Source organism: Elaeis guineensis, chromosome 2 (assembly GCF_000442705.2).
Source record: "Elaeis guineensis isolate ETL-2024a chromosome 2, EG11, whole genome shotgun sequence".
Lineage (NCBI taxonomy): Eukaryota > Viridiplantae > Streptophyta > Magnoliopsida > Arecales > Arecaceae > Elaeis > Elaeis guineensis.
The window spans coordinates 98,425,473-98,437,594 of record NC_025994.2 but is presented as its reverse complement, the minus strand read 5'-3'; the positions used below and the strand labels follow the sequence as shown (position 1 = coordinate 98,437,594).

The 12,122-nt window shown below is 39.9% G+C and overlaps 1 protein-coding gene across 3 annotated transcripts; it reads right to left on the bottom strand.

Moving 5' to 3' along the window:
* Nucleotides 1–5,118: 5,118 nt before the first annotated feature.
* LOC105050223 (chitin-inducible gibberellin-responsive protein 1) lies at nucleotides 5,119–10,027 on the bottom strand. 3 transcript variants are annotated; one of them, XM_073252339.1, is made up of 3 exons: nucleotides 9,878–9,963; nucleotides 9,586–9,640; nucleotides 5,119–7,071 (listed from the first exon to the last, which is right to left on the bottom strand). In XM_073252339.1, exon 3 carries the CDS (start codon nucleotides 7,032–7,034, stop codon nucleotides 5,322–5,324), a length of 1,713 nt encoding a protein of 570 aa, XP_073108440.1. In that variant the 5' UTR covers nucleotides 7,035–7,071; nucleotides 9,586–9,640; nucleotides 9,878–9,963; the 3' UTR covers nucleotides 5,119–5,321. The 3 variants fall into 3 exon arrangements, with proteins under 3 accessions (XP_073108440.1, XP_073108439.1, XP_010928462.1); XM_073252338.1 differs by having other exon boundaries at nucleotides 9,586–9,659; nucleotides 9,878–9,957; XM_010930160.4 differs by lacking the exon at nucleotides 9,586–9,640 and having other exon boundaries at nucleotides 5,119–7,069; nucleotides 9,878–10,027.
* Nucleotides 10,028–12,122: the final 2,095 nt, after the last annotated feature.

The following is a 12,122-nucleotide window of genomic DNA, read 5'->3' as shown; positions in this document are numbered from 1 at the left end:
CAAGAACCCTTATCTCTATCGATGATTGGCTCAACATAATAATCGATAAACTCTTCGATATATGAATTCATAATCAAGATATTCATGTACAATCAATTATATCTTTAGATAAACATAAACAAATCTAAAAAATTATGCACAATTTAGGACAGAAAAATTATAAAACTATTCCTAAACGATACAATTTCAGAACCTCTCCTACAATTAATCAAGATCTGGATTTATTTAATATCTAGATTTTTTACTGGTTCATAAGATTTTAGAAAGAAAAAATTATAAAGAGAAAAAAAAATTTAGAGAGAAAAAATTTTTGAGAAAGAAAATTAGTAGAGGGATGAGAGAGAAAAGAGAGAGAGTTTTTCTTTTTCTTTTTCTTTTCTTTTCTTTTCTTTTCTTTTTTCCCCTCCTTCGTGGAAACAGGGGATTTCTCTCTTGTTTCCCAAACGTGGCCGCACGCTTAATGACCGGCGGCCAACCCCACATCATCCGACGGTGGGGACTCCACGACGCAACCCCGAACACCGTCCAACATCACCCATTCCGGCAGTGGTCGGCGGACCAAAGAAGAAAGCCGAACAGAGGCCTCGATTTCAAGGGAAAAATCCGGCGACTTGCCGGCCATAATTTGATTTCCGATGAAAGCTAAGAGGTGAGAAGAGGAGGGAGATGAAGCTGAGACCTCTTATCTTGTCTCTGGCGATGCAAATGATGGTGAATCAATGGTGGTTCCTCCGAGTCTACTCCACGAAAAAAAAAATCAGAAGAAACTAGGGGTTTTGCCGGCGGAAAATCGAGGATGTGAAGGGGATGCTTGAGGGAAGGGCTTGGGTACCCCTTATAGGCTAAGGGTCTTCGTCGGAGGCCGGTGAACCTTGCACTCCTTCTCCTGGTGGAAAACGGAGAAGGAAGCAGATGGAGGTCTGCCTCTTTGCCTCACATGTCCAGCACGTGAGTTTTTTTTTTTTTTGGGGTGGGGTGGGGGGTGGGACGGGTTATTACAGATATCAGATTGTGCGCACGTGTGAGAAAGATGCTTGCTTGTTAATGTCGAAAAATCTTCTATAATCCTGTAACATGGAATTATAAAATATTTAATAGACTTTTTATGTCAGAAGCATTGCGATAACATCATTAAGTGTGAAGATTAGGTGTTAAATGTCTCAAACAGGAGGGAAAAAGGCAAGGAGATCTGGATGAGTATTCTTTCTCCTTTATACTTTTCAGCATCTTCATGGAGGAGGGAGGATGATTTTTAATTTGAGGGGACAGGAGGAAGGATGATTAGAATTCATCTGTCTAGATTTGGAAGATAACTGTCCAGAAGATGATGATGGAAAAGGAAAGCTGCGACTTCCATCCCTGAGACAGCAGCCTCACAGCCAGGAATCCAAGTAAGCTCAATTTTGATGCAGTATTCTGCGCCTACTTCCATACATGGCTAACGTAGTAATGTAGAAACAATTATGCAAACAATATCCTGGCCCCTATCTGAAACGATAAGTCACAAAAACTTGACACAACTTCTACATTTGATCCACCAAATCTTTCTGACAAGTTGAGAAATTATATTCTTGAGACAGGAGTGCATCAACTAGGATATCCTCGAACTGCCTGAAGAGAATCATGGGAGATGATATATATCAGTTCCACAATATTTTGAGACCGAGAAAATGCCAAGTTAATGAAAGCAACCTTCGTTTCTCTCTGAAAAAAAAAAGCCTTCGGTGCTCGAAGCCAATCGACCAATTTGATTTTTGCAACACAATCTACAAATTGGTGACAGACGTCCAGCCTGCATGGCAAGCAAAGTGTGGAATAATTGACCTCAGGGGAACAATTAGCTATTGGCAAAGATATATGCATTTCGGACGATAAGATTTTGGCTCAAGAAGCTGTACATTCCTTTCATTGCTTGTCGGTAACAGGTCCTCTAACCACGATCAAATTAGATATGGAGAGTGAACGTCTGATAGGTTTGATTGGTCGTACTTGGAGGCTGTTTTGAGACACTTTGGCTTTCTTGAGAACCAGATGACTTAACTGATGGATGCATTGGGGACCCCTCCTTTGCTTTTCCTGTCACTATTGATGCACCAACTGATTTTTTTCCCCCTTTTTCTCAAAGGGACTATGGCAATGTTGTCGACCATGATTGTATTTATACATATTATGTGCTTGACATAATGTTAAGGACCATCACAGTTAAGGTGGAGAGTGGAGGAATTTAAGGCTATAAATCAAATAGATGATTATATTATTCTTTCAGGAGTTTGGAGACGGGATTGCATGAAGTATTTGGTATGGATTGATCCATCCAGGATCAAAGATAATATGGATAAAAATGATGAAATCACTATATTTGATTGCACCATGATGATCCTACGTATCCACTCTTCAAATTATTATCCAATGCGATCCACTCTTCAAATTATTATCCAATGCGATGATAGAAAATTCATTCTTGAATTTTTATAGCATATCAAATAAATTATTTATACATATTAAAAAATTTTTTATCACTAGTAAATTACGGCAAACCAAATATAGTAATTTTAGATCATTAGAAATTAAATTATCCTAGAATTTAGATCACTAGTAATTTTAGATTACTGTAGTGATCCAAATTAGATCACCAAATGCTTCCTTAAAAAGCTATACTGTGATGGATCTCAATGAAACCAAAGAAGGACAAAGTGAATGGAGAAAAAAGCGAATAGAGAGAGAAAATACGGCACAAATAGATTTTTGTGGATGAAGAAGATATTTCACTCTCGTAAAAAAGACCGGAGTGCAAGAAACTACCGCTTAATAAAACCCTAATTTCAGTACACCCGGTCCCAAACTTTCTTGATGAGACAAAAAAACAAATGCACATGGAAAACTGGCTCGGGCCCCAAGACTCATGCATATGGGATTAGTGACCCGCGCGCCCCAGTCTTGCATCCTATGTAGCCGGTACGCAAGACCAGCAAGAGCTATGGCCGGTGCAATGCCTCGCATGGCTGTGACCGGTGCCTTTTCAAATTTTTTGAATGGAATTGTAGAGCAGCAAGGACCAAGGAATTGAAGGCCCATTTTACAGGGTGGTTGTTGATTATTGTTCGGACAGAGGGTTATCTTAGATAATTCTGTAGTCACTTACTCTTCCAGTACAGCTGGGGCATTGGCGAGTGAACGGAGCTGTTAAGTTAAGAGTTAAGAAGGTGCATTGCATTGACAAATACCTGGGGATACCTTCCAGGGGTGTCTCTGAATTTAGGAGAACTTCAAATAATCAAGGTCCAAAGGCTGGATTCTTCGAAATGGAGAACGTTGAGCTTTGCTGGTCACGTCTCACTAATCCAGTGGGCTTATGCTCCGCTCGCATCCGTACATTTGGCTGTCAAATGTTGCTGAACTGAAGAGCTTGTTCGTTTGGCTGAAGAGTTGAGAGAGGTTTTCTTTGGGACCATGATGTCACCTAGGAAGCTGCACACTGTTTCTCGGTGCAATTTGTCGACCACAACGGTGGTTTGGGAATTCTGGCATGTAAGATGGCCGATGGGATGACCTTAGCACCACCTGATTGTCTGTTGCTCCCGCTACTTGATGCTAAGTATCGCTTTCCTGGTGACTGGTTTCCTAAAAACATCCGACTAACAACTCTAACATCAGTAACACGAATACAAAACTTATAAATAGGACCACACGGCAAGTTAGCAGTATTTCCCCGTATGTACTTGGTGCTACAGAATAAGCCTAGGAATCGAGGACATTTCCAATAGATACAACTCGTTGATCTTGCACCTTCTGACATCTCGAGATGAGAATTTGCTTGCATCTTCTAAGGAATGGGGTTTGGAATGAGGAACTTATTAATTACTGTTTTCCTCCTGTAATTGCAGACAGATTCTTCAAATCCCAAAAACTAGTCATCATGGAGGGGGCATTCTCTGTTTTGGGGAAGACCTATAGGAGCACTAGAAAAGTGCGAGAGATCTACAGATCTATGATTGCTCGATAGATCCCCCTGAGTTTAGCTGGGTGTGGAAAGCTATAATGCATTGAAGAGTGAGATGTTTTCCATGGAAGACAGTGTCGGCTTCCTACAGCACTATTTCTTGCCTCAAAAAGGTTTGTCTGAAGCATGCTGTCCTCGTTGTCATGAACCCAGTGAATCGATTGACCATGCATAATGTGCTAAGTTCATGGTGTTTGGAATTTGGTGAGCATGCCTACCATCTCCCAGCTCCAGTTCTTGGGAGTTGACATCAAGCTGAGTAGCGGGCTTGACCACTGGATTCTCAACATATGTCAATTGCCCATTCATATTTGATTTATATCCTTTGGAAGGTCTGGAAAGGAGGAAAACATGAAGTGTTCCAGCAAAAAAACTGGATCCCCTAACATCTTCTGGCTATTGCAATCACCCTTGCCAATGAATACTTAGAAAGAGTCTTGAGTGAAGGTTATGACCACTGAATCTGTCCACTGGGTCTCCTTTTTGACCCCTGCTTTGCATGGATCTCTCTTCAACACAACTCGTCTCTTGGCAGTCCCCTCAACCGGATTGCATCAAAGTATATCTCAATGGCCCTGTTCATCCAACATCAGCAAGAGATGGTTCATTATTTGGGATCGAGCAGACAGAACATCAATGGTGGGCACTGTTCCCAGTGCTACATTTTCAGTTCTTGTTGCTCAGTTAAAATGCAACATAGCTCAGACTCAAAGCTGCAATCTTGGATTTGCAAGCAACCAAGGTGATCTTAAAAGGAGATTCTCATGGGAGGAGTAGTGCTCAACATCCTCTTCCCAGAAATATTGAGCAGGCAGCAGCTTCAATTCATGCAAATACCCATGGCAGGGAAGCTGCCTGTCTTAATCAAGCCAGAGCTGATAACCAAGTGCACCATTTGCAGCCAGGTGCCCCAACTGTTGGAACCACCTCTTCCTCTCACGTCAAATCAGTGGCAAACCATGAAAGAAACATCAATGACTCGAGTCAATAACCTCATGAACAGAGCAAAGGATGCCAACTGGCTGGTCTGAGTTGGTAGAGTCTCTTATGCTTGTAGAAGAGACTTGGATTCAAGCCACTTAGTCATAACCAGCCTGGATTCTACCTATTCGAGAACATTGGACAGAAAAATCAACCTCCTCGAACTACCATAAAGATTGTATCCCAGCCTATGTATGGATTACATCAGATGCAGCATTCACATATGCATACATACAAAGAAAGAAATGAACCTGCAACATGAGGATCATACAAAACTTATTGAGGGCATTCACAACTCGCTAACCTTTTTCCCTGAAGTGCTCTGCATACAATTCTACAATCAGTACCATGCAGAGGCTGAGATCAGGTTTCTATTCTTCCAACCCAGTAACATTGCACCATCTTTCTCCACCAATGTATACTTATCACTGTAATATCCCAGCAACGTCTTTATCACTGAATTCACATAAGAGATAAGTGGGTAAGGCTTGAATCCTGCCATGGTCAGCCTGGATCTCCACTTCCCAAGCAGCTCATGTCTCTCCACCCTCTCCTTCCCTTCACAAGCAATGATATTCACTATGTCCTTTGCCAGGCAGTGCTGCTCCACATGTATCCTCTCTTTGTTATCCCTTGGCAGAGTTACATCAATTGATTCAAACATTGCAGAGTAGTAATCCAATGTCTCCAAGAATCTCATCAAGAATGGGGTTGTGTTGGTGTTGGACTCTTGCTCCACCAAAGTAGTCACTTTTGGTGACAATCCCTTCACCATCCTAAGCAATCCATCCCTGGGGTTATTCACATCAACGCTTTCATCAGGGGTTTGGTGGAGCTGAAGAGTAAAATTTACAGCAAGTGCTTCACCTGGTCGAATGTCTAGCATTTCTCTTGTGACCTGCGGCCCATAGACGGTGAGGGCATTGAACTCCAAAGGGATGTTGAACTTCTTGGACATATCAGATAGCATCTTCCCAACAAGCTGCAAACCATCTCCTCGGGCATACTCTGACACTGGATCATCGATCCCTGTGATCCGAACATGTGGAGGACCAGCAGGCCGAGCAGCTAGTGCCTGTATTAGAGTGACCCACTGAGTCCCTTGAGCAATTTGGAAGTCTATAATGTGGATCCTGTCCTCATGCCTCAGTGCTTCAGCAATTGCTCCGTTGGCTGCCATGTAACCAAATTTGAAGTAGGGGCAGATATCATACAAGATCCGCATGTAGGAAAGAAGTTCTTTGCTTTCAGGCTGTTGGCACCTCAGGGCATGGTAGATGTTGGTGCCAGAAGACTCATGTCTTGCCACCAAGCCTTCTAGCATGTAAGCACCCAGACGCTGGATTGGTTCTCCAAAAATGGAGACATAACTACGAGCTTCCTGGACCAGCATTTCAAACTCATTTATCTTGTTCTCAGTCAAAGCTTCAGCACACCTGATCAACATCTGTTTCACATCATTCTGTGGAAATTCCCTCATCTCTCTAAGACGTTTCTCAGGACGGGCTTCATGGCTTGGCTTTGAATATCTGCCAGAAATATACTGGGGCTGGACAACAGCAGGAGGTTCCATGCAAGACTCATGGCTCCAAGTCGTTGATGGCTGCTTTCTGAGCTGAGGTTGTTTGTTTTCATCAGACTCCAGATTGGTACTAGTTGTTGTCTCATCAGTATCAGGAGCCATAAGAACAGTTTCAATCTCTTGTAAAGCATGCCTCATGCTTTGACTAGAAACTGCATAAGATGAATTAGATGGTACCTGGACACACTCTGAACGATGAATATGGGTTTGCTTGAATGAGCTGTTGGTTTCTAGTGGTGAATACTGGGAAAGGCTGACCCCTGAGATGCTCTCTGTGGAGCTATGCTGCTCCTGACTGTTGCTCAGTACAGATTCGAACTTGCTAGAAAGAGGAGAATTGGGCGAGTTCCCTGTACCAAATTTAATAGGACCCAACGCCCATTCAGTATATGCTAGAGTTCTTGGAGAAGGGAATTCACAAGATACATCTGCACCAGTCAATCCATATTTGAAAAGCTGATGTGAGTCCATGCTAGAAGGATGGGCATCAGTTATTCAAGAGATTTCTGCATGAAGGGATGAGAACACAGTTGTTAGACAATCAAGTGATACAAGAGCATGGAAAATCATGTTTATTCGAGCAAACTTAATTGTTTGAGTGTAACAAACTTGCAGTGTACATCTAGCTTCTTAAACTAAATTCCTTAGACTTGTTTGAGGGTAACAAGCTTTTCAATATAGCGTAAAACCACAAACTGTGTATATGTCAAGGACTGCTCAATTCAAATTCATTTTATGCTGAGATCGTCCATATAGATAGAAGAGTTAAGCAAGGTAGAAACTTCCAAGACTTGCAAAATCATCTTTTTTCTGCAAATATTCTATTTAGCATGAATATTTAGCTTCCTAGCTGGGACAGTTAAACAAGTTTCTAGGAAACCAGGTCACGGAGGCCATAGCGAGTATCCTACTAGCTGCAGTAGGATATTAACAGCAGATTGTCTATTCTATGATAGATCAGGTGCATGGAATTACATCAAGGTGTGTCTTTGAAGACTTGATAGAAAATATCTCACTTATAAAAGTCACTGTCAATCAAGCTGTTATGTGATATTTCTGACAGAGCCTCTAAGAAAATTTACCTTATCAGCAAGCCAAAGAAAAACATACAATACTCTCATTCAATTGCAGAAAGCATTCGCCCATGAAAATAGACACAAGCCTTGAGCACCAAATGCATTGATTGTAAACAGAAAATCAAGATGTTATGAAGTAAATTAAACATCTAATCTACGACAACAAACTCCAAAAATCAAGTACAAAAAACAAGCATACTAGCGTAACATTTGCTGGCATTATTTCATTTGAATATTTCGTAGCTGTAAATACAATTGACCATTCAAATTATGACTCAGAAGTCAATATAAAATGTTACACATAATTCATCATTGATTTCATAATTAAGACTGTTTCTATTATACCTAGCACTATTATATTGCTGAACCTTTCCTTGGTTCGGATGGAACAACTCTGGCCACTTGTGACAAGGGCCAGTGGTTTGCTTCTGAAGGGCATCGGCCCTCGCTGTGACCCCCGCATACATAAATTCTGGTTCCCCAAGCAGTGGCTCAATTTGCCCAAGGGCCTGGGCTACAGCCAAGGTGGAAGGCAGGTGGGTATAAGGTAGAACATGTTGAGACTAGCCCCTTCTAACCTCAATAAAATAAAATAGAATGATGTAAGGATTTCATTCTTTTCAATTTAAGTTAGATTACTTTCAAGTATTCATAACTTAGTAATATGATGCATGTAAGTACATCATAGTATTCCAATATAAGAAAAAAAGGACCCTCTCCCTATAAACACCCAATCTAGTCTCTATACTCAAGCAACTTATTCAGTATCATCAATGTGAAAAGGTCTGCCTCCTCCTGCGAGCTGTCTGATTGAAACGTATGCAGCTCTTCCTTCTGTCAATTTCCCTTTACATCTTTTCTCTTCCTGTTGTCTCAGCATTTTTCTCCAGTAAGTCCCATATTTTTTGACCATTGCAACCAAAACTCTGCTGGTTCACCCTTTTATCTTCCATCATCTTCTTCTGATTTTCCATAGTTGGTCATCATTATTTACTTTCTTCATAGTAGGCCATCATTACTTTCTTTCTTCCTATGCCTCAAATTGAGGATAGTATTATGTCTATCTTGTTAAAAGGAGATTCCAAACTAATCAAGTCTAAGTAGCTTATTTCTAGGAATCTACTAAGGGGCTGTTTGAATGAGTGGCTCAAAGAGGTCACAGCCACCAGCAACAACCAATCTCTATTTTTCGGGGCTAATTGATTCCTCCTGAAAGATGATTTATCTCATCCCTAGAAAGGAGGTATTGGTTATCACATTGCTTCCCCAATCTCTTCAAACCACACAATATCCTCCATGTTTTCAGAGCAAGTGCATCCCACAGGAAGATCTTATCAGACAGAGAAGATGTTTCAGCATCCAAACAGCCCCTTAAACATATGCATAATGTGGTACCTCTTAGCCCTTATAAAGTATGGCCTTGATTGGAATTTGAATTTCTGCTATGATCGCATTCTGGTTATCAACAACCAAGACTTTTTAACATTAAAAATCTATATACAACCGATAGACAACATAGGAGCTGACTTCCTTTTTTGCACAAGAAGAACAATCCGGATTAAAAAAAAAAAAAAAAGGATGCAGGAAAAAACGATGAATTTAAGTACAAGCACCTAAACAATCAACACTAAATAAGGAGTTCAAATTTTCATTTTCTAATCGCCAATTTTTTTCCTGGCAAAAACTCAAATTTGTTCCCAATCACAGAAGAAATCGTAGGATTTAAAATTGGAACTCAAAAAAAAAAAAGGTGAAAATATATCAAACCATAGCAGCTAAAGCACATCTGTTCTCTTTTCCCCTTCATCTGTAACCTCAAGAATCAAAAGATTTATAAATTCCATAATTTTGAACCCAGAAGCCAAAAAACTGAACAAATAAATACAATGATCATCTTAAATAACTGGGACAATTTCTAAACACAAAAAAGTAGAGATGTTTCCCCTTTTTCTCCAGCTAAACTTCGGGAACGTTTCCAAACCATCACTATTCTGGAACGAACTACCATCAACAAGCAACTCTAGTCAAAAACATAAATCGATTTCATAAACAGAACTCTTTCCTTAAGTAGCAAGTAAATTCCACGGTAGATAGCAGAATTCCACATATCACCTCAAATTACAGCAAACTCCCCAGCAAAAGATTAGGATTTAGGATAAAAAATGAAAAAGCAAGAAAATACCAATTGTAGAACAAAAATTGCTGAAAAATTCCATCAAAAAATGCGCGAAATTTCACCTTCAAGGCCCCCTGAATTGATCCAAACCCTGACAACGCGCTTCTTTATCCTCTCTCGCTCTCTCTCCTTTTTTTCTTTTTTCTTTTCCTTCTCCGAGAATGAGAACTAAAAAATTTTCCTGGCTGGGGTTTATAAGGACCCCGTGGAGCGACCGGACGCCTGACGGCGTCACTCACGGGTGCCGCACGGGCCAGCGTTTCCGCGTCCTTGACGGGCCCCGACCTAACGGCCACCGTGACGGCCCCCAGCCGAACGTCCACCCCGTGCTCGCGCGCCACGCGGCGAGCGATCGTTCGATCGTCCCTCCCCCGCGCACCTCGTATCCACGTGCGAAATGTAGCGGGGCCCATCCCCGATGGACTACCACGCTCCCACACGTGACTGCCGTGCCTGCTCACGACACGCGTGACGCCCGGTGGATGTTGCCGTGACACGCGGGATGGCGACGCCCCCACCACGACTCTGACTTCGACCTGACGTGGCACTCACGCCTCGTATCCACCACCATCTGATCCAGATCAGACGGATTATAACCCTGCATGTCCGCTTGGTTTTTCTGACCGGGTAGATCCGATCTGGGCCGTCCATTCGGTGGATCTAGATAGATAAGGTCGTGTCGTGGTTCGGTGGGCCCCTCTCACAAGAAAACGACAACGGAGGGAGAATCGGGGAACGGAAAGTATCTATCGGCTTCTAGAAGCTCGAACAGACGCCGGCGCTTTTTTTATTTTATTTTTACCTTTATAATTTTCTATACAACATGTTCTTTTTTCTCCTGCCTTTTCTTAGTAGTGGGTTGCAAGTTGCAACCGGAAATGATGTTTTACAGATCTTAATTAAGCAAGTATGATCTAAACTTGGATTGATGTAGTTTTATATTTAATGCTAATAAGCTGGTAAATATGCTTAAGCAAAAGGTATGAGGGAGTAAATATTTCTACTAAAAAATTTTAAAATCCAAAGAAAACGGCATCTGATGTGATACTAAAAAAGTGAACGAGCATTCATGCATATATCCTCAATATTATATGAACTTGGTTGGATTTGAATACCAAGATTAGGTGTATGATCATTATCAACTTCAGATTTGCAAGATAATTGGAAAACCTCTGATGCCGCCAATCTTAGATTAAGATAATCTTTTTGAATACATGAAATCTTGATAGATGAAATTTATTTTTGTAAATCAATTTGTAATTTTTTTCTTTTAATGTTTTACAATACTTAATTAATTATTTGAAAATTTAATATGTCCATCTACAATGGCATCTTTCTGCAAGCGCATATATGATACATTTATCAACATCTTCTTTCGCTATATGAAATTTCTCTGCATATGTATTTTAGAATGATAGAAGGTAGAAATGCATTAGCATGCAGTATTTGGAGTTCATGTCAATATTTTTAGAGTCTTTATTATTGTATTTAGATTTTATCTCAAAGTAAAAATAATTAAGTAGTAAATACTACTTTTCCTTCCATAAAAGGAGATTTTGTAGAATTGTTAAAGATGAATTGAAAAACTTTATCTTGGATAACTACGAAATTGTTAAGGATTGTGGTGTATTAATATGAATATTTATATAATTTCCACAAACTTGTGAAGATCTTTAGTGCTTATTATGTTGCCTAATTAGCCCATCATATTTGAAATTTCTATCAAAATTAAGTTCAAAGAGACCAATTTGGAAGTTGAAGATTCGCTAAATATCAAGAGTAAAGTTGATAAATATAGTTTAGGAAAAAAGTATAAGGGAGTAAACATTTCAAATAAAAAAAATTTAAAATCCATGAGAAATGGTACTTGATGTGAGACTAGAAAAGTGAACTAGCATTCGCAGATAAATCATCAATATTATATGAAATTTGTTGGATTTGGATAGTAAGATTTGGTGTATAATCACTATCAACTTCAATTTTGCAAGGAGATTGGAAAAACTTTGATGCCACTAATCTTAGGTTAAGATGATCTTTTTGAATGTATGAAATCTCAATAGATGAAATTCATTTTTGTACATCAATTTATAATATATTTTTTAAATATTTTACAATACTTAATTAATTCTTTGAAAATTCAATACGTGCATCTATAATGGTATGCTATTGCAAATGTATATATGATATACTTATTAACATCTTCTTTCGCTGTGAGAATTTTTTTCTGCATATGTATTTTAGAACAGTAGAAGATGAAAATGCATTAGCATGCAGTATTTGGAGTCCGTGTCAATATTTTTAGAGTCC